Source organism: Myotis lucifugus, unplaced genomic scaffold (assembly GCF_000147115.1).
Source record: "Myotis lucifugus unplaced genomic scaffold, Myoluc2.0 scaffold_399, whole genome shotgun sequence".
NCBI classification, from domain to species: domain Eukaryota; kingdom Metazoa; phylum Chordata; class Mammalia; order Chiroptera; family Vespertilionidae; genus Myotis; species Myotis lucifugus.
This window is the reverse complement of record NW_005871447.1, coordinates 800,034-819,404: the sequence shown is the minus strand read 5'-3', so window position 1 is coordinate 819,404 and position 19,371 is coordinate 800,034. Positions and strand designations below refer to the sequence as shown.

Sequence of the window (19,371 nt, the reverse complement as noted above, 5' to 3'; positions counted from 1 at the left end):
TATAAAAGCCTAATATGCAAAGTGTCCCCTTGGGAGTTCAACTGACTGAGAGTTAGATTGCTTGCTATGATGGGTGCTGACCACCAGGGGGAAGTGTGGAACCAAGGGAGGCCTCGGCTGGCAGCCGGCAGCCGCTAGGGACCCTACCTGTGCATGAATTTCGTGCACTGGACCTCTAGTATAAACATAAATCTCAGCATACCTGAAGATACTTTAAAATTAATAGAAATAAAATATAAATGAACACCATGAAATTCATAAATTGTGTAAGCATGACTTGAAACTACCCGAAAGTTGGCTTGAGATCAAACTACTAAAATAAACAAACAAGCCAACAAATGTCTGGATGGCATAACAAATCATAAATGAGGCTGAAAGAATAATAAACCGGGGGTGGAGGTGATGAAGGATGTTGTAACACATTTGACAAAGCATGAATGCATTTCTATGTAGAAAGAACTAAAAACAAAGATGACTACTGTAATAAAAAGTGCAAAGATATAACATGAAGAAATACAAATGAAAACATGTACAAAAATGTTGAGTTCAATGGTATAATAGAAATTCAAGCAGATTGACAAAAAAGTATCTCAATGAAGTGAGGGTGTGGGAGACAGGTTGTAAATGACTCTCTGGGATTGCCAATCATAAATTGGCATTACTGGTACCACTGTTGAAAGGTACATACTTCTCAACCCATCATTCTAACTGGGAATTTGTCCTGTGGATATATACCCAGACAAATATCCTTTATAGGGTTTTATATACATAGTGATCTTCAAACTTGGGTATATGTATTTCTGAGCTGACTTAACAAGACAAGTGGGGAAGGGGTGTTAAGAGAATTGCTTGCAGCCTCTCAATTTCTATCTGAATCTTCCTGAGAATGCCTTCATGACCAAGGCTTTGGGCAGGTTCTTAGAAATCACACCAATTTTCCTTTCCAACTTCCCTTTCACAATTCTCCTACTTTCACTATAATATAAAACCATCCAAATCTTAATGTGGTATGATGCCCTGGAGTGGGAAAACCTGGAGGTAGGGAGGTGAAGAAAATGATGGTTTGTGATAAATGCGAATGCCTCTAATAAAACCCCAAAGTTTTAGTTTTTTGTAAAGTTACATTAATAGCTGATGATCATCATGAATAATTTCTGATATCACATTACTATGTGATTTTTGGTCATTTAATGAATGATAAATAAAGAGTCATTGTTGTAATACATTTTCCATTCTCAAACTCTTAAAAGAATTTATATTATTTTTAATTTGCTATCATAAAGACTACTAAGTTTTCTCGATATTTACCAACCATAAAAACAAAAAACAAAAATTAGAGATAGTAATGATAAAGAACACTGTTTTCATTCCTGCAATAAGTAGTATTGGTCCATAGATAAATAAATGCACCGGGAAAAATCCCATCTATTCATTAAATGACAGTCATTTTTAGTATGTAAACATAAAAAGTAATTTTAAATCCAAATTTGTAACATTTTCTTTGATCAATCATTGTTCTAATGGTTGTAAAAACAACTTAGAAGAAAATTCTATGCTTTGAGACTTAAGAAAAAGCTTAAAATTCCAATTTACATAAATATTTTTATTTCAGGTAAGTATGATAGGCTGATCAATAAAATGCTTGAACTGTATGATAAAAATATATCAACCTATATAAAAGCCTAATATGCAAATTGTCCCCTCGACTGGGAGTTTGACCAGGGGGGCAGGGCTGGCCAGCCAACCACTTGCGGCCCCTCCCCGAGCCGGCCCAGCCCCCAATGGGCTCCCCTCCCACACCCCCCCCCCGCCCCCGACCATGCACGAATTCGTGCATTGGGCCTCCAGTCTTAATAGAAAATTCTGTGGAAGTGAAACAAAGGTATTCAAGGAAAAAAAGGAAATGATGTAAAGTTTCTGCAATAATATTTATATTTCATTTGATACATACATTTAAGGCTGATTTAAAAGATGTATTTTATGTTAGTATTTATTATCCCCTCCACCCCCAGAAATTACAAAAGCTTTGCAGCTATGATGAAAAACTTAGACATCAACTTAAAAACATAAAGGAGACATATGAACTTTCAAAATTTTGTGAAAGAGTATGTAATCAAATAATGTTTTGAAGACATTGATATATCATATATTTGAAAACAGTCCCTTAATCAGGAATGATTAAAGAAATAATAATATAGTGATATACTGGAATATCAAGAATACCGGATATCAAAAAGGATGATTTACATTCATGAATAGTAAGATCTCCCTATACTGTTTCAAAAAATGTTGGAATGGCTCAGAGGTTGAGTGTCGACCTATGAACCAGGAGGTCATGGTTCGATTCCCAGTCAGGGCACCTGCCTGGGTTGCAGGTTCGATCCCCTGTGTGGGGCGTGCAGGAGGCAGCCCATTAATGATTCTCTCTCATCATTGATGTTTCTGTCTCTCTATGTCCCTCTCCCCTCTTTTCTGAAATCAATAAATATATATTAAAAAGAAAAAAGTTATATAAGTACACATCATCATGAGGGAGAAAAGATACCCATTAATCTATTTACAGCATCTTTAATTTTTAAGATTTCAAACCATGGGATTAAAGTGGAATACATGAAGAAACAGTTCCTTTAGAAAAGTAATTTCCTTTAAAAAATGGGGGAGGATTAAGGATCAGAAATATATTAGGTTCTTGAGATTCACAGACTGAATAAACTGTTATATGTAATTATGTCAGAGTAATTAACTTATGCAAAAAAGTCAGTTTATAACCACGATTCTCTAATCTCCAAATACTCTTATTAAGAAATTTGTCCTGTAAGATAAATTACAGCAAGGTTGGTACTTCCTGTTAATTACAGTAATAAGAACAGTGATAATTTATTGAGTGGTATGTGCCCGATACTGTGCTATGGGCTTTACATATATGGAATTAATCCTTATTGCCCTGTAAGGTGCTAGTTCCAATTAATTGATAAGGAAACTGAGGCAGAGAGAGGTTCAAAACTTGCTGAGGTGACACAGCCAGTAAATAGTTGGGCTGGATTTCAAACTCAAGTATGTCTGACTTTAAAAGCTCATGTTCTTAGCCATTCCGAACTCTATTGTTCCTTCAAAGTGAGTATATCTCTAATCAATACAATTTACAGAACATCTAAGGCATTGTGTTGTCTGTGTGTATGCGGGGGAGGGAAATAACAACGAAGAGCAAGGAAATTCATGACATTTTCTATTCAATACTATCTAGTTTAGGAGGTAAGAACTGTATGTAGCCATATGGAAAAGAATGGCCCGGCTGGCGTGGCTCAGTGGTTAAATGTGAACCTATGATCCAGGAGGTCACGATTAGATTCTCGGTCAGGGCACATGCCCGGGTTGCGGGTTTGATCCCCAGTATGGGGTGTGCAGGAGGCAGCCAATCAATGAGTCTCTCTCATCATTGATGTTTTTCTCTTTCTCTCTCCCTCTCCCTTCCTCTCTGAAATCAATAAAAATATATTAAAAAAATAAGAAAAAAAGAATGGAGACAGGTATTAGGAGAGGACAGGGAATGTGGCTGAGTGTTTACTATAATCTGGGTGCATCTTCTCAGCACCCAGCGAGATAAATGGTGCTACTGCAATTTTATACATGAGACATCTGGAACTCAGAGAAGCTAACCTCTTGCCCAAGGTCAACACAGCTAATGTGCTAGAGCAGTGGCTGTCCATCAACAGGCTCTGGTGAGAAGGAAGAGCTTTGGGGAAATTTAACACTACATATAATTGAGACATTTCACATTCATAACAACATATATAATTTGGGTAAGTTTATCATGAATAAGTTTGACAGTCTTAACAGCTGTCATATACTTACTTGAAGAGTTTATTTTTTTTGGAAAGGATAGATTTTAGCTACCTATAACTGTTATTTTTTTTCTGGCATTACATTAATTTTTTTTCTGTAGTAAATTTAAGTTTTACAGTTGCTCAAAAGATTTATAAGTGTCATTTTCTTACTTAGAAGATAATTACAGAAATCCTAACTTATTGCCAATCAGTAATGCCATTTTTATAATGTCTAACATCTGTATTCCTCCAGCACTTAAAAATATTATAATAAAATTCTACTTTCAAGATGTGTAAAGCCTTTAGCAGGAGCAATGTTGACATAGCCCTGCAGAAATACCAATGAATCACCACCCACCACAAACCTCTGCTCTGTTCTTGCTGTCTGCAGGCGCTGCTCTAAGTGCTTTGACATGGATTTCTCAACATCCCTACAAGTCAGGTATTACTCTTATTATCCCTTAGAACAGATAAGAAAACTGAGGCAAGTGGAGGCTAAGGAGGTGTTTCAAGATTACAAAGCTAGAAAATATACCAGGCAATCTGATTGCAGAGCTGATATTCTTAAGACATTTCATCTTTGGCCAAAAGGACATCTAAACTAAGCAAGAATCAGTATTTTTCCTATGTAACATGTTCTGGAAATGTTTGCTCAGGGCTGACCCTTGTAAAAACAACTCTTGGCTTGTTTACATATGCTAACCTTGTGACCCTCAAACCCAGAGGATCTATGAGAAACAACCCCTAACTGTGGTCGAGTCTGTTTCCCACAGGCTTTCATTTGTTGAATCAAAGTTGCTTCCAGGGACAGCCTGTCAACTTCCTTATCCTTCTTTCATGGCTGCTCTCATTGTCAATCAAATCATCTCACAATGGGCTCTATTCTCATTTCACTTCTATTTGATTTTGGGGGTTTTCCCAGTAGTATTTTTTTGGTTATAAGTCCATGCATTCTACGGAGAACAATTACAAAACCTTCCCAGCAAACAGCTGCTCCTGAATTTTCTCACTGAGCCTCCTGTGTCTTTACCTTTCACGCATTCCAGTCCCCTTTTGGGTAAGGGTGGCAATTCTTTGAAGCTTTGTGCTTCTCTTTGAATCATCTGTATGTCAACCTCAGTCCCCATGCTTTTGAAATTTTGATTGTAAAAAGGTCTGACACTATTAAAAAACCCACCACCAGTCAAGTTCACAGATCATAAAAATAAATGCCTATTTCTTTTTAGATTATTTTATATGAGATAATTGACCTTGGCACTTTTCTCCTATTAACATTCAAAGTAGAGACAACCAAACATTCCTCGCTGGAGCTTTCTTAGCCTTCCCAGGTGAGATCACTGTGCCCTGGCACCAGCTGGTGGACCAGGGGAGAGCTCTCTTTACTGCAGGATTTAGGAGGCTGCTGAGGATCTGAGAGTGCTACTTCTCCGTAACTGACATTTATGGGAGATAGCTTAGAGTCCAGCGGTTCTCAACCTGTGGGTCACGACCCCTTTGGCGGTCGAACGACCCTTTCACAGGGGTCGCCTAAAACCATCCTGCAAATCAGATATTTACATTACGATTCATAACAGTAGCAACATTACAGTTATGAAGTAGCAACGGAAATAATTTTATGGTTGGGTCACAACATGAGGCACTGTATTTAAAGGGCCAGAAGGTTGAGAACCACTGGCTTAGACCCTTGACACTCTGTAACTAACACAGGCATTAGCAATAATATGATACGTACAAACTGAGCATACAAAATGTGGGTTGACATGACATACAAAAATGTCAGGTTACATTAATGAAGTTTTAAAATTTCCAAATTTTCTCATAAATTATACAATCAAGTTCAAAAGACTATACATGCTTATATAATTTCCCTCCTTTAAAACGACTTTATTGGACAAGATGAGAGAGGGAGAGAGGAGGAAAGGGGAGCGGTGAAAGACTGACAGGCATTTTTAAGCAAAGTTACTAAGGATATCAACAGGCCAGAAGTCAGAATGTTTGCATCAAATTTATAGTTTCATCCTTTTGTACTAAAAAAGCTGAAAAAACTAGTATGTTAAAGTTACTTTATTTTTCTTTTCTGCTTCAATTTCCTCCCTTCTGTTTCAAGACTCAAAAGCACTATTGAAACTCCAGGAAAAGGCCTGCAGAGCCTTCCAGCGTCCCCTCCCTTTCAGCACCTGTCCACAGACCCGGGGACCTGACACTTTGTGCCCACAGCTGAAGTCACGTTGCCTACAATTCCTCTCCCAGCATTTCTCACCAGAACTCCTGGTAATCAGGTTTTTCTCCCTTGCATGCCAAAGAAACAGCTCTTTTCAAAGTCACCAGTGACTTCTGCATTGCCAAGTCCAGGGCTTAATTCTCAGTCTATAGCTGCAGCAGACCTATGAGCAGCAACTCACACAATTCCCTTCTCTTTGAGGAACTTCCTCCATTTGAATTCCAGGACCCAGCTCGCTCTCTCTCTCTCTCTCTCTCCTCTCTCTCTCAAAAAATATATTTTATTGATTTTTTACAGAGAGGAAGGGAGAGGGATAGAGAGTTAGAAACATCGATGAGAGAGAAATATCAGCTGCCTCCTGCACACCCCCTACTGGGGATGTGCCCGAAACCAAGGTATATGCCCTTGACCGGAACCAAACCTGGGACCCTTCAGTCCGCAGGCCGATGCTCTATCCACTGAGCCAAACCGGTTTAGGGCAGGACCCAGCTCTATTGCTGCTTCTGCTCTCTCATTGACCATTTTTTCTGTCTCCTTTATTTTCCACCTGAGCATCTAAATGCTTTTCTTTTCTATCTGCATTTACTTTCTAGGTGATCTCACTCAGACCCAGGCCTAAGTACAATTACACTGATATTAAAATTTATATCAACAATTACACTGATATTAAAATTTATATCTCCTGCTCTAAAGGCCAGGATGTATATCCAATTGGCTACTCGGCATCTCTACCTAGATATCTAGTCAGTTTCTTAAACTTAGGTTTCTAAAACTAAACTCTCTTTCTCCCCCCAATATGCTCTCCAAGCAGAGAAAATTCAACCTCTATTCTTCTGGTTGCTCAGGCCAAATATCATAGTGGCATCTTTGATTTATACTTTGTTATCCAACCCTCAAAAATTATGTTTGAAGATGCCACCTTCAAAATACAGTAAAAGTCCTCACTTAATGTCATCGATAGGTGCTACATGATCCAGACCCATCTACCCTGACCTCACCTCTTACCACCCTTTCCTGCTTATTCCACTCAGTGACCCAGGAGGACAAAAACTGTTTTTGGTTCTGCTGTAACAGTCGAACTCCAATTTCCCACTGACTTGCCCCTTCCTTGATTCTTTGCTTAAATTTAAAAGTTACTTTATGAGAAAGGCCACCTCCCTCTCCAACATTCTGTTTCCCTTTTCCTGCTTTATATTTCTTAGCACCTGTCACCACATGAAATGTTTATGTATCTCCTCTGACTAGAATGAGAGAAGGGGCTATGCTGTATCCTCAGTGGGTGGGTGTTGGCCTTAAATATTTGCTGAAGGAATGAATAAATGACTTAGTGAGAGAGAGAGAGTGGAGTTCAGACCAATAATTACTTTCTTTCCTTACTTTGGTGCAGTGAATAATCTCCATGAAGAGATTACGCTGTTGACAACACAGTGGCAATTTCAAAGCAGAAACAAAAAGCATGGAAGAGGAACAAATAATTCAAGACTATGGTTCCTTCTCAGGGATGGTATAAGAATCACCTATAAAATTAAAAAAATACACAGGCCCAAGCCTAATCCTTGAAGAATCTGATTTAGGAGATGAAGGAGGGGCAGGGTAACTGTATTTTTAAAAGTTCCCCAAGTGATTCTGATGTCCAATCCCTGTTAAAACCACTTATTCAAAAGAAGTGTCTCAAAAGGCATGTGGTAACTATGCAGTAAGTAAAAGAACACACATTTGTTGTTTTCAACCCACATACCTGACTGGGGACTCAAAAATATAGTTGCTTTTTGTTTCTTTTTGTCTTCATGTAAAAGCACTGCCTAAAAAATGAAATACACTGGTTTACAAAATTGAAAGGAATAGCATCTGAAAGAGCTTTAAAACTGTAACCATATCCAACGAGAGCTGAAATTAGGCATGTGGGTGGCAGAATTTTGCAAGTTACTGAAAAGCAAGACACATATGCAGGGATCCTTAAAGCACGCCCTGCCATCCCGGGCACAGCAAGCCTCCTCACCACACTGTGCTGAGGGCAGAGGGAGGGAGCCGGGGGGTTAGCCAGAAGGAAGGAGTGAGGGCCAGGGCCTGCCCAGCACCTCGAGGACCCGGCACACCTTGAGGACCTGGCACAGAGCTGCTAGCACCCAGTAAAGGTTTGCTGACTAGACAGATGCTGGAAGGCCTTCTTGCTTAGGTTTGAGCTAGGTTTACCTGAACAAATGTTTCAGTTGGTCTCAAAGTACTAGGTGAAGAAGGGGATCCACATACCCAATGTGATTTAAACATACCTAAGAAAGAAATCGGCACTTTTTGTTCCTACTTTAAATTGAAAGCAGTAGCCCTGTTTTCAAACTTGCACAGAAAGCTTGTCTGCTGATATGACAGAAGCTCTACTGAATATATTGCGTGGACAAAATAATAATGTATTTGCAGAAATGAGAGGGAGCAGCAGAACTCTTAGATAGGAAGCAGCAGCTAATTATTTTTCATTGCAACTGGAAAAAATTCACCACACTCCAGCCCACTCTTCCCTTCTTATTTTAATTTTATAATATGACTACTTGACTTAAACTGTACATACTGCATTCTGAAGTAACCAAGACCAATGCTTCTGCTTTGGTTGGATTATACCGCGCCCCCCCCCCCCCCCATGTCCCCTTCCCCTCTGATCTGCTGCTGTCACAGCCTGACAGAATCACTGCTCTAATTGTTTTGAGAGCTTCACTATTAGACAACTTAAAACTTGCTTCTAGCTAAAAAGAAGCAATCCATCCATGCTGGGGACCGCAGGGGCATTCCTTCACCACTCCGTTGTACCAAAAAGGAACACAATGACAATGTGCTTCAGCTATTAGTAACACAGACCTTGAGTTCCTCTGAATGGTGGCCTACAAAAATAACTGTGGTAAAACTTTATTACATCTCATCTACACTGTTTACAGTTTCCTCATCTGTAAACTGGGGATATCAATAATACTACATTTGATGGGGTTGTGGTGAAAATTACATGAACTTACCCATGTAGTTAAAATAGTGCCTGGTCTATATTAAGCACTCAGTGAATGTCAGTTATTGCTATTATTTTGAATTCTCATAATTATATTTATCTCATATAAAAGAAAATCATGTTATTCTGGCATTTGTCCCACATTAGGGCAAAAAAGCTTGAGTTTGAGTTCTTTAGAAGTAGGGCAAGGTGTATCTTTCATAAATGTTTTAAGTCCTATTTTAAAATCAATAATTAATTTAAAAATATACTCCTTTGCATATAAAGCTTCTTTTTGGAAAAAGAAAGTACAGGTGATCTATAAGTTTCTTGTTTTAAAAAGAAAGAGACAAAAAAGAAAGAGACACCATATTGCTGATTTAATGAACTGGGGAAGAGGTTATTAGTGTTCCAGGAACAATAAACACTGGAATGAACACCTTAAGGAAACTATCAGCAGTGCTAACTTTTGTATGCTGTTCACAAACATATACAGTTGAGGACAGAAATAGGGTTACTATTTTAATAAAAAAAATTATGTCTTAGAGTCTCTTTTCTAAACTAACCATATTTCATCCACATTCACAGATTTGTTCTAAAAAAAGTGAAAGTGTATAAACTGCTTATATATATATACAAAGGCACCCTTACTCTTACTAGTCTGTCAAAAAGGTACCTTAAATATTTGAGCCATTTAAGATAATGTGTCAATTCAGATCCAACAACTTAAAGAGGCAAGATAATGGATGATTTTGAACTACTGACTTATGTTTTTCCTCATCATAATCATACTTATTGCAGAAAAATATTTCAATGATAAAATCCAAAGACAAATGCCTCCTTAATTCTCCTCTGCAGTTAGAACCACTATTAACTGTATAACCTATTTCCTTATAGTCCCTTTTCCACGCATGTGCATGTTATGTATTTAAATAGAAATACATGTGGCCCAGTGAACACACAGTTTGGCATCCTCCATGGCTGGGCAGTGCTTCAACTTCAAAAGTGCCCACACTGAGTAGCGAAGCTCAAGTTACAGTTTGTCTTATGGTCACTTAGGCTACATTTTTTAGGTACTGGGAATGACCAGGTTTTCATTTTATTGATAATCTTATTTAAAAAGTCAACCAAATTACTTTCATAAGCTTCTAAATAAAACAAGGAATTAAGTGTTTAAGACTTACATGAGATAAGAATTAAAGGAGGAGAGGGAATCTCACTTTCTTAAAAAAAAAAAAATCTTTTTGAGTCATTAGATTTGTTAAAGAAATAAATAGTACAGAACTCTAAAAAGATTTCCCTTGAGATGTGATTGGGAACATCAAAGTGTGACTGGTGTGCATACCTGGAGAGCCTTTGAACTGTGGGCATTCCTTTTTAATGTGCCCCTCTCGTCCACAAATAAAACAACGTTTTTCTCTCAAGTCTTTGTCATCCTGTCTCTTCCACTTTTCCGCCGACGGCCTGAGCATCTTCTCTCTCCCCAGATCGACAACTGCCTTCACCGGCTTGGCTTTCTGAGGCGTGTACTGCACGGGCTTCTCCTCTTTTGAGGACACCTCCCTCTCTGCACACTTGTTTTGAACTTCTTTGTCATCTTTGCTTCTTTTGTCCTTGTTCTCAGGGTATCTTTGGTTTGGGGTATCTTCCTGATCTCGCCGTCGCCTCACTCTGTAGAAAATGATATAATACTGGTAGGAAAAAAATCCAAACAGAATTCTAACAAAATAAGACAATTCCAGGTTTAGAAAATAATGAGAAACAGAAGGCATTAAAGGGCAACCCCAGAATTTAACAAACTTAAATCTATTTTTTTCTACTAAGAAGCAACCTCAGGGCTTAAGGGTGTTTTCCCTTTTTATTTTCACAATTTCTCCAGTGCTCTAAAACCAATTAGTGGAACTCCTTGATATTGATGTAATGAAACTTGTCCTTGGGGTGATTTTTTTAGAACCTTTCTGGCCTGCTTAGCATTCTTTACTAGACACTGGAAATTTGAGATGTGAAACTTTAAATACATTCATTCACATGCCTAGACAAGGGACCAGAAGGAAATAGGTTCACAAGCAAGTGATGGTTGTAAGGAGATCTGGGTCTTAAAATATTAAAATCATTTTTTTCTTGCCCATGACCAGTGACTATATTACTTGAGTAAAAAACAAATATGTACTAAATAAGAGCCTTAAATTTCAGATGATGACTTGTTTTATTTTTGTTGTTGTTGTTTGTTTTTGGTTAATCCTTACCCAAATATATTTTCCCATTGATTTTTAGAGAGTGGAAAGTGGGAGGAGAGAGAAACATCAATGTGAGAGAGACACATTATTGGTTGCCGCCCATATGTGTCCTGACAAGGGCCAAGGATCCAACCTGCTACCCAGGTACATGACTTTGACTGGGTATCAAACCCATGACCCTTTGGTCCCAGGGCCGATGCTCTAAGCACTGAGTAACACCAGCCAGGGAGATGATAACCTGTTTTTAAATGAGCATATTATCATCCAAGTAAAAGCACCACTACCACCCCAAACAATATGTTCAAAGTGAGCATCCAAAACCATGTCCCTCTGTCCTCCTGCAAACAGCAGAAAGCATGGTCACCAAGCTGAGTAGGTCACCATAGCAATATTAAGGTGTACAAGTAAAACTGTGTACAAGTGAAAGGGTCTTATAGTCCGAGACATTGTCAGTGAGTCCCAATCCCAACATGGCACGCCTGTTATTGTACATTAGAAGTGTAATTGACATCCTGAAGGAACCAATTTTACTTTTCATTGACTGAAATGATTCTGAAGTTCTCACTGCTGTAAAGGAAGAATTTTAGTTTCCTCTTTTCTCTTCCATCCCAACTGGAGAGGCCGATAACCAGATGATTGAGTAATGATTAGGGCCATGACCAATATTAGGAAAAGGGACCAGGCCTGAGAGACTGTCGCCGTTACACTGGAGTCAATTCTCATTATCTGTATGTAAGGCCATATTTTAAATCACCTAATTTTCATTAAAAAAACCTTAAATTTACCTGAGAACTGCTGAATTTCCTAAAAGTTTATTTTCTGTTACAATAGAACCTCATTTAAAAACTGGTACATTAAGAGCATAAAATCAAAACCACCACTTTTGAACATTTACTTACTTTCTCCTCAAAGGGCAGTCCTTCATGAAGTGTCCAATTTTCCCACAAATTCGGCAACATCTATCATTTGGGGCCAACTGTCCTTCAGTTAGCACATCTGGATCAAAAAAGTACTCCTAGAAAAACATAAATATATACAAATATGAAGTATTACTATGAGATCAAAACACAAAAACTAACCCGACAGCAATCAGGTATCTTATATCTCAACATCAACATTACCATTAACTTAATACCTATTATTTATACTGGTTAATTTCAAATCTAAAACCATTATGAGGTCTAAATCAGGATTTTACCTAAACTCCAATTTTATGTAGTCCTTTTCATCACACAGCACTCTGTTTATCCTTAACCACAAAGGTAGCTTTTCCCCAGCACTTCTAAATATAAGAGCATCACATAGCCCAGAAGTCAGCTGCCCCAGGACTTGGAGGGAGCTGAGTCCAGGTACAAAAGTTTCCTTGCTCTAAAAAAAGAGAAAAGCTAACACCTAATGAATTGAGGAACATGATTTGCATATACAGATTACAGAGAAAAATAAAGAGGCTATGTGCTGTTGCTTTATTTCATTGTGGTTTCTGAAGGGAAATATCAGAAGAAAGGAAAGACAATGGTCTGGACTCTAGCCCCTTTACCACTGAAATGAAGGTGGGGGACCAGCAGCATCAGCATCACCTGGGAGCTTGTAAGAAATGCAAAGTCCTCCTGAGTCAGAATCTGCATTTAACAAAATCCCCAGGTGATATGTTTGGACAAGTTTCAGAAGCACTGACAGACTACCACAGCAATATCTACAACTAGACGTTCACATGTAATCAAATGCTGAATATTGCTACACACAAAACAGTTAAGGTTCATTAAAAGTATATTCAGAAGACTAATGCAGAAAAAGAATAACTTTATTTTAAACATAAAACCCTCTAGCTCTGCTCTAGCTGGTGTGGCTCAGTTGGTTGGAGCATCGTCCCATGCACTGAAGGGTTGACAGTTCAATTCCTGGTCAGGGCACATACCTGGGTTTCAGGTTCGATACTCAGACAGGAGGCAACCAATAGATGTTTTTCTCATACATCAATGTTTCTCTCTCTCTCCCCCTTGTCCCTCCCCCCCCCCTCAAATCAGTAAAATATATCCTTGGGTGAGGATAATAATAATAACTGAAATACGTTATGTTTATAATGCAATTTTGTTTTTAATGAGTGCGGCTCAATAGAAACCTGAGCATTAGTTTATATGAGAACAGACAGTTCTAGTACAGGCAGCACCGTCCCATTAAGGGATTTATTACTCTTTGCAAGTACAGTAATAAACAAACAAAGGAAAGTCTAGACTTCATATGGATGCCCTTAGGCATGTGCAAATGGCTTGGCTGAGGCTGGCATGGAGCTCAATGCTGGTGGTGCAGCAATGCCACCTATATGTCTTACCAAGGAAAAGCAGCAGCACCAAAATTATAAATCTTCCCACCCAAACTACACCCAAACTACACCTCTGGCTATTTTTCCCCATTCTCCTGATGAATTGTCTCAGAGCAGGGATTTTTTAAAAAAATGTATTTATTGTCTAAAGTTTTACATATGTCTCCCTTTTCTCCAACTGACCCCCCCTTCCCCACCCCACCATTCCCACCTCAGGCAAGCCCCCAAAAGCAGGGATGTTTTAGAAAGGGTTTTTAGGGATTTGTGTTGTAATTGTTCATCTTGGTGGCTAGACTCACCAGATATTCAGAATATTTAAGTTATTACTGAAGTAATGTGTACAAATTAAATGCTTTCAGAATTGTTTTTATTTTTTTTTATATTTTATTGATTTTTTACAGAGAGGAAGGGAGAGAGATAGAGAGTTAGAAACATCGATGAGAGAGAAACATCGATCAGCTGCCTCCTGCACATCTCCTACTGGGGATGTGCCCGCAACCCAGGTACATGCCCTTGACCGGAATCGAACCTGGGACCTTTCAGTCCGCAGGCCGACGCTCTATCCACTGAGCCAAACCGGTTTCGGCTGTTTTTATTTTTTTTTTATGTCCAACAGATGCTTACCATTTTTGAGGGGTAGTCCTTTGGAAATCCTTTGACTGGAATACCAAATACTCTTCTACCATTAATAAATGCTTTCATTATAAAATTGGTCACTAAAAAGAAAAGAAAAAGAGCTCAAGTAGGTGAATTAAAAAGAGATCACATGAATATTTATAAACAAAGTTAACTTACTTTTCCTTGATAATCCAGCTCCAAGATTATGATTCAAATCAAAGGGATCTAAGTAAAAAAAATGAGAATAAGATAATCAAATGGAAAATGCCACTATTCATACAATAAATGGTTTATATAACAAGTGTTACATAATTTATCATTATTAAAAGTATTAAATAACTACCTTCTTAATGATCTTCAAATTTGTTATATAGTTAAGTAATATATATTCCCAACTACAAGGCAAGTTTTTTTCTCAAAAGTGTCCATCAGAAAAGAGCGTGTTGCTTTATATTTGAATTCTTATAAAATCTTTCACATTATGAAGAGTTGCTTTATTTTGAACAATAAAATACTATTTGGAGAAGATTAACATTAGCCTGACATTATTTAATGCTAGTTTTTGAATGTATATAGAGGTCACAAATATATTTAAAACATTTTAGCACTAAATGTTCCCGCCAATTAATAAGCTTTTTAAAGACCACTTTAGAAAATAATTCATCATGGATATCACAGAATGCACTCAAGTGATAAATTAAAACACACATAGCAATAGCTACTTGGATCTCAATTTCTAGTAAAGGCTTCATATAAGAATTTCCATATGATCTTAAATATTTTCACTCAAACATCTTAGATGAGTGGATATCTGTTGTGTTCTGGAACACTATTTGTTAGATGATCCAGAAAGTGGTAGGAAGGATACAAAAGCTGCTGATGTCAAAGATGTATGTGGGATCTGAATAAACTGGTTCATAAAATAAATGGGGATAAAGCATGCTTTCTAAATCAAAATACTTTATAAATGATTTAAAATAAATTTACACTCATGATAATTCATAAGTGAAACATAATGTGTAGATATTTAATTTAATTATTTCCTGTAAATGCTTAAAAACATATTCAAGAAAGCAAAAAACACAACACAACAAAACAAAAACCATTCCAAAATCTTTGGAGGGGGATCAACCCATTGTGATTTGAATTCCATTTTACATATTTTCACATTATAAGACTATCAATAGGTAGATAAAAGTTTAACCTAGAGCAGCGATTTTCAACCCATTTGTTGCCACATGAATTTTAAAACATGCGATACTTGACGTAGTCAGGGGGACTGACCTCTTTTCCCTTAGACTGTCAAATAAAAATATGACAACAGCCAGCACAATAGCCATTTGATGTGAATGAGTCAAAATTATACCAATTTTTTTTTTTTGCCAAATCGACACAAAAATATATTTTTTGGTGTGCTGCAGAATTTTAGTAATTAGTTTATGTGTGCCATGAGATGAAAAAGGTTGAAAGTTGCTGACCTAGAGTAACACATTATTTAGGTGATATGACTCCTGATAGGTAAAAACCCTCCATTAATAGCAAATAAAGATGTTGAAAATTCACTCTTATTAGGAAGGTTTTAAAAGTCATTTATTTTGAAGCTGGCTTATGTCTACTAAGTGTTCAATGATAATAAAAGATCTGTCATGGTGACCAAAGACATAATGTGAGAGGATCCACATAAAGGCATCCATCATTTAAAAGTAAGTGTTTAGGTGGGAAACAGATGCCTCCACCTGACGCAGGCAGTAACGGAATGGTGCACTGCACACCCTAATCAGTGGCTCCGGGCTGCCCTCCTGGAGAGATGAAGAACAATGCCCTCTTAATTCAAACTCTACATTCTATGCAACTTTAAGTTTTGATCTTATTTGTACCTTCAATAACAATGTATTTTGAGGTCCACTGTTTCTTAAAAGTTGTAAGCAGACTTTTTCTTCTGATGCTAATAACATGTTCTTTAAAATCAAAGTCCTCTGTGTAGAAACGAAGAAGTCCCAACCAGAGCTGCCCAACAGATTCTGTATTACTTCCATATTCTGGCCAATAGGTGGGCTAGAAACAGAAGAAAACAAGGGATATCATGCCCTATAGTAAAGTGTTAATGTCAATATTCACTTATATCTTATGAAGTAAATATGGGCTTATTTCAAATTAACTACAGTTTAAATACACAAAATATGTAATTACATAACTTTTCTTTTACATTTTAAAATAACACCTACCTGAGTTTATTAATCTTCACCCTATGACTTGGGATAGGGAGAGCTCAGGGTTTTTAATGTCAAACCTCAGAATGCATGCTAGTTGAAGAATCTTGAAATAAACTTCAAGAGCCTTGGTGATAATTATAAGTCTTTCCAAGTTATGTACAGAAATTACAGAGCAAATATTCATTTATTTGGAAAAAACTACCAAATTATTTGAAATTATTAGGCATTAAAGAACTTGGATATAGTCCCTAAAAACTCACCTGGCTTAAAAATGTTTTCAACTTCAAAGGAAACATCTGTATATGCTAGTTTTTTTGTTTTTTTTTGTTTGTTTTGTTTATACTATCATAATATAAATAAATATAGCAAATGATAATATAGTTGTTGACCATCTATCTATACTACAGCGTAGTATAGCTAACTTTTAGTCAAGGATGTAAGAAAAAAATCTTTACTATTAAAATACGTACCAGTTCATCTATTTGATCAAAAAAATAAATATTCCAGCCATCAACAAATATTTCAGGTTTCTTTTCACCTTTGTATATCTGCAATTAATTTTTAAACTATTAGTATGGATTACAAACTTAATGCACTGATACAAAACTTTAGAAAAATTGTTAAAATTTTAACTATAGAACCAGAGAATTTTTCAAAAATAGATTTTAATTGATTTCAGAGAGAAAGGGAGAGAGGAAGAGAGAGAGATAGAAACATCAGTGATGACAGGGAATCATTGATTGGCTGCCTCCTGCACGCCACTCCCCCCCCCCCCCCCCCCCGCACTGGGGATTGAGCCCATACCCTGGGCATGTGCCCTGACCGGGAATCAAACCATAACCTCCTGATTCATAGGTTGATGCTCAAGCACTGAGCCATGCTGGCTGGGCCAGAACCACAGAATTTTTGAGAAAAAAGAAGGCTCAAAATATCACCCAGTTTTACAGATAAGAAATAGAATTTACTTTATTAATACCTCTTGAAGGACAGGAATGACTGGTGGTTTCCTCTGCTGGAGAAAATATAGCACCATAAGTGTGTATGCATATGATGATAAGCTGCCTCTGGATGCATCACCAATATCACACATCTGGAGGGAAGGAAAATGAAGATCACAAAGGAAAGATTACCAATGTTTTCTGCTTGCAGCTATTCTATTATCACTAAAAGTAAGTGCTTCTACAGGGCATTAATATAAAAATTACATTTTCAAATGCTAAAATACGCCAACAAAACCAAATAAGAAAAAAAACAAAACCCCAAATAAAACAAAGAACCCAACAAAGCAGTGGAACAATCAGTCACAGCAAGATCAGATAATCATGTAAAATTTAAGACAAAATTTTAGCTTGCTGAGTAGGGCTTCCCAAATAGTTAAAAGAAGCTTTTGACATGGCTAGTCTTAAAAAAAAAAAAAAAAAGACATGTTTTCAACAAGGTCTGAAGATGCAATAAAGTTTCCTAATAAGGTACAACTGAAAGCATACTCACCTTTGTAAAAACTTTCATGGTATAGCATAAATATTTCACTCTGGGATCAATGGCTGAATAAGCAAATAAAAGCCTTGTGTTATGAAGGGCCTGTTAAAAAGGAAATTATACTATAAGGCTATCATTTAGAAGAAAAAGTTTTAAGCTAGAATATTCTGAAAAGATTTACACTGTAATTCATTTTAGAATAAACACACTTAGACTAAAACGAATATTTCTTACCCCCAAATAAGCTTCAGTAACTTAAGAGATAATAATTAAGAATTGTAAATGAGCCCTAACCGGTTTGGCTCAGTGGATAGAGCGTTGGCCTGCGGACTGAAGGGTCCCAGGTTCGATTCTGGTCAAGGGCATGTACCTTGGTTGCGGGCACATCCCCAGCAGGGGGCGTGCAGGAGGCAGCTGTTCGATGTTTTTATCTCATCGATGTTTCTAACTCTCTATCCCTCTCCCTTCTTCTCTGTAAAATCAATAAAACATATTTAAAAAAAAAAAGAATTGTAAATGACATTTGATTTCATGATTTCCATTATGTTAATAATAGAAGACCCAGTGTGCACTGGTGGGGTCCCTTAGCCTAGCCTACACCCTCTTACAATCTGGGGCCCCTCGGGGATGTCGGACTGCCGGTTGCCGGGATCAGGTCAAAATCCCCCAAGGGATGTAGTAGTGCCTGAAGTGGCAAGCAGCTGGGGAGGAGCCTGAGCCTGGGCAGGGCGCCGCACTGCTCCCGCTCATCATGGCCAAGCTGCACCTGCCGCTGCTTGGTAGCGCTGCCATGGAGATGGGAGAAGATCATGCTGCCGAAGCTGTGCTTGCCAGCCATGAGCCCGGTGTCTGGCACCCGTTGGTCAGCTGAGCGGTGCTTCCGCTGTGGGAGTGCAATGACTACCAGGGGGCAGCTCCTGCGTTGAGCATCTGCCCCCTTTTGGTCAGTGCGCGTCATAACAACTGGTCAAACAGTCGACCAGTTGCTTAGGGTTTTATATATATATTCATAGATGTCCTTAGTGTTAACATTCCTAAAAAATAAGGGGTATTAAAATAATCAGTTTCCTGAATATAATGAACAACCTAAACTGATCAACAAAAATAGATCCAGAGATGTAGAAACATTGAACAGACCAGTCAAAGCTCAGAGGGAAGGTGTGTGTGTGTGTGTGTGTGTGCGCGTGTGTGTGTGTGTAAGAGATCAACCAAAGGACTTGTATGCATGCATATAAGCATAACCAATGGACACAGACAGTAGGGGAGGGGGTGAGGTCATGTGCTAGGGAGTGGGAGCAGCCGGGGAGAGGTCAATGGGGGAAAAATGGAGACATATGTAATATTTTCAACAATAAAGAATTTAAGTAAAATTAAAAAAAATCAGTTTCCTGTAAGTAGATGGATGATTCCCCCAACCTGCCCTGGCATTGCCCTTAGGGGCCAGAGAGGTGCTATAAAGCCCTGAAACAAACCAAGTGTGAAACAGATATA

General features: G+C 37.9%; 1 protein-coding gene across 9 annotated transcripts in view; it reads right to left on the bottom strand.

Moving 5' to 3' along the window:
* Positions 1-19,371, bottom strand: part of ZCCHC6 (zinc finger CCHC-type containing 6) — a 57,476-nt gene that overhangs the window by 2,416 nt on the left and 35,689 nt on the right. For 7 of the 9 annotated variants that reach the window (XM_023743551.1, XM_023743552.1, XM_023743550.1 and 4 more), the window contains 10 exons: positions 17,893-17,982; positions 17,378-17,491; positions 16,872-16,949; positions 16,066-16,243; positions 14,366-14,413; positions 14,195-14,286; positions 12,150-12,265; positions 10,359-10,684; positions 8,239-8,315; positions 7,784-7,847 (listed from right to left, as the gene is read on the bottom strand). In XM_023743551.1, coding sequence (XP_023599319.1) covers positions 7,784-7,847; positions 8,239-8,315; positions 10,359-10,684; positions 12,150-12,265; positions 14,195-14,286; positions 14,366-14,413; positions 16,066-16,243; positions 16,872-16,949; positions 17,378-17,491; positions 17,893-17,982 — 1,183 coding nt within the window. The remainder of the gene's footprint in view (positions 1-7,783; positions 7,848-8,238; positions 8,316-10,358; positions 10,685-12,149; positions 12,266-14,194; positions 14,287-14,365; positions 14,414-16,065; positions 16,244-16,871; positions 16,950-17,377; positions 17,492-17,892; positions 17,983-19,371) is intronic. The other 2 variants (XM_023743555.1, XM_006102126.3) reach the window with 2 other exon arrangements.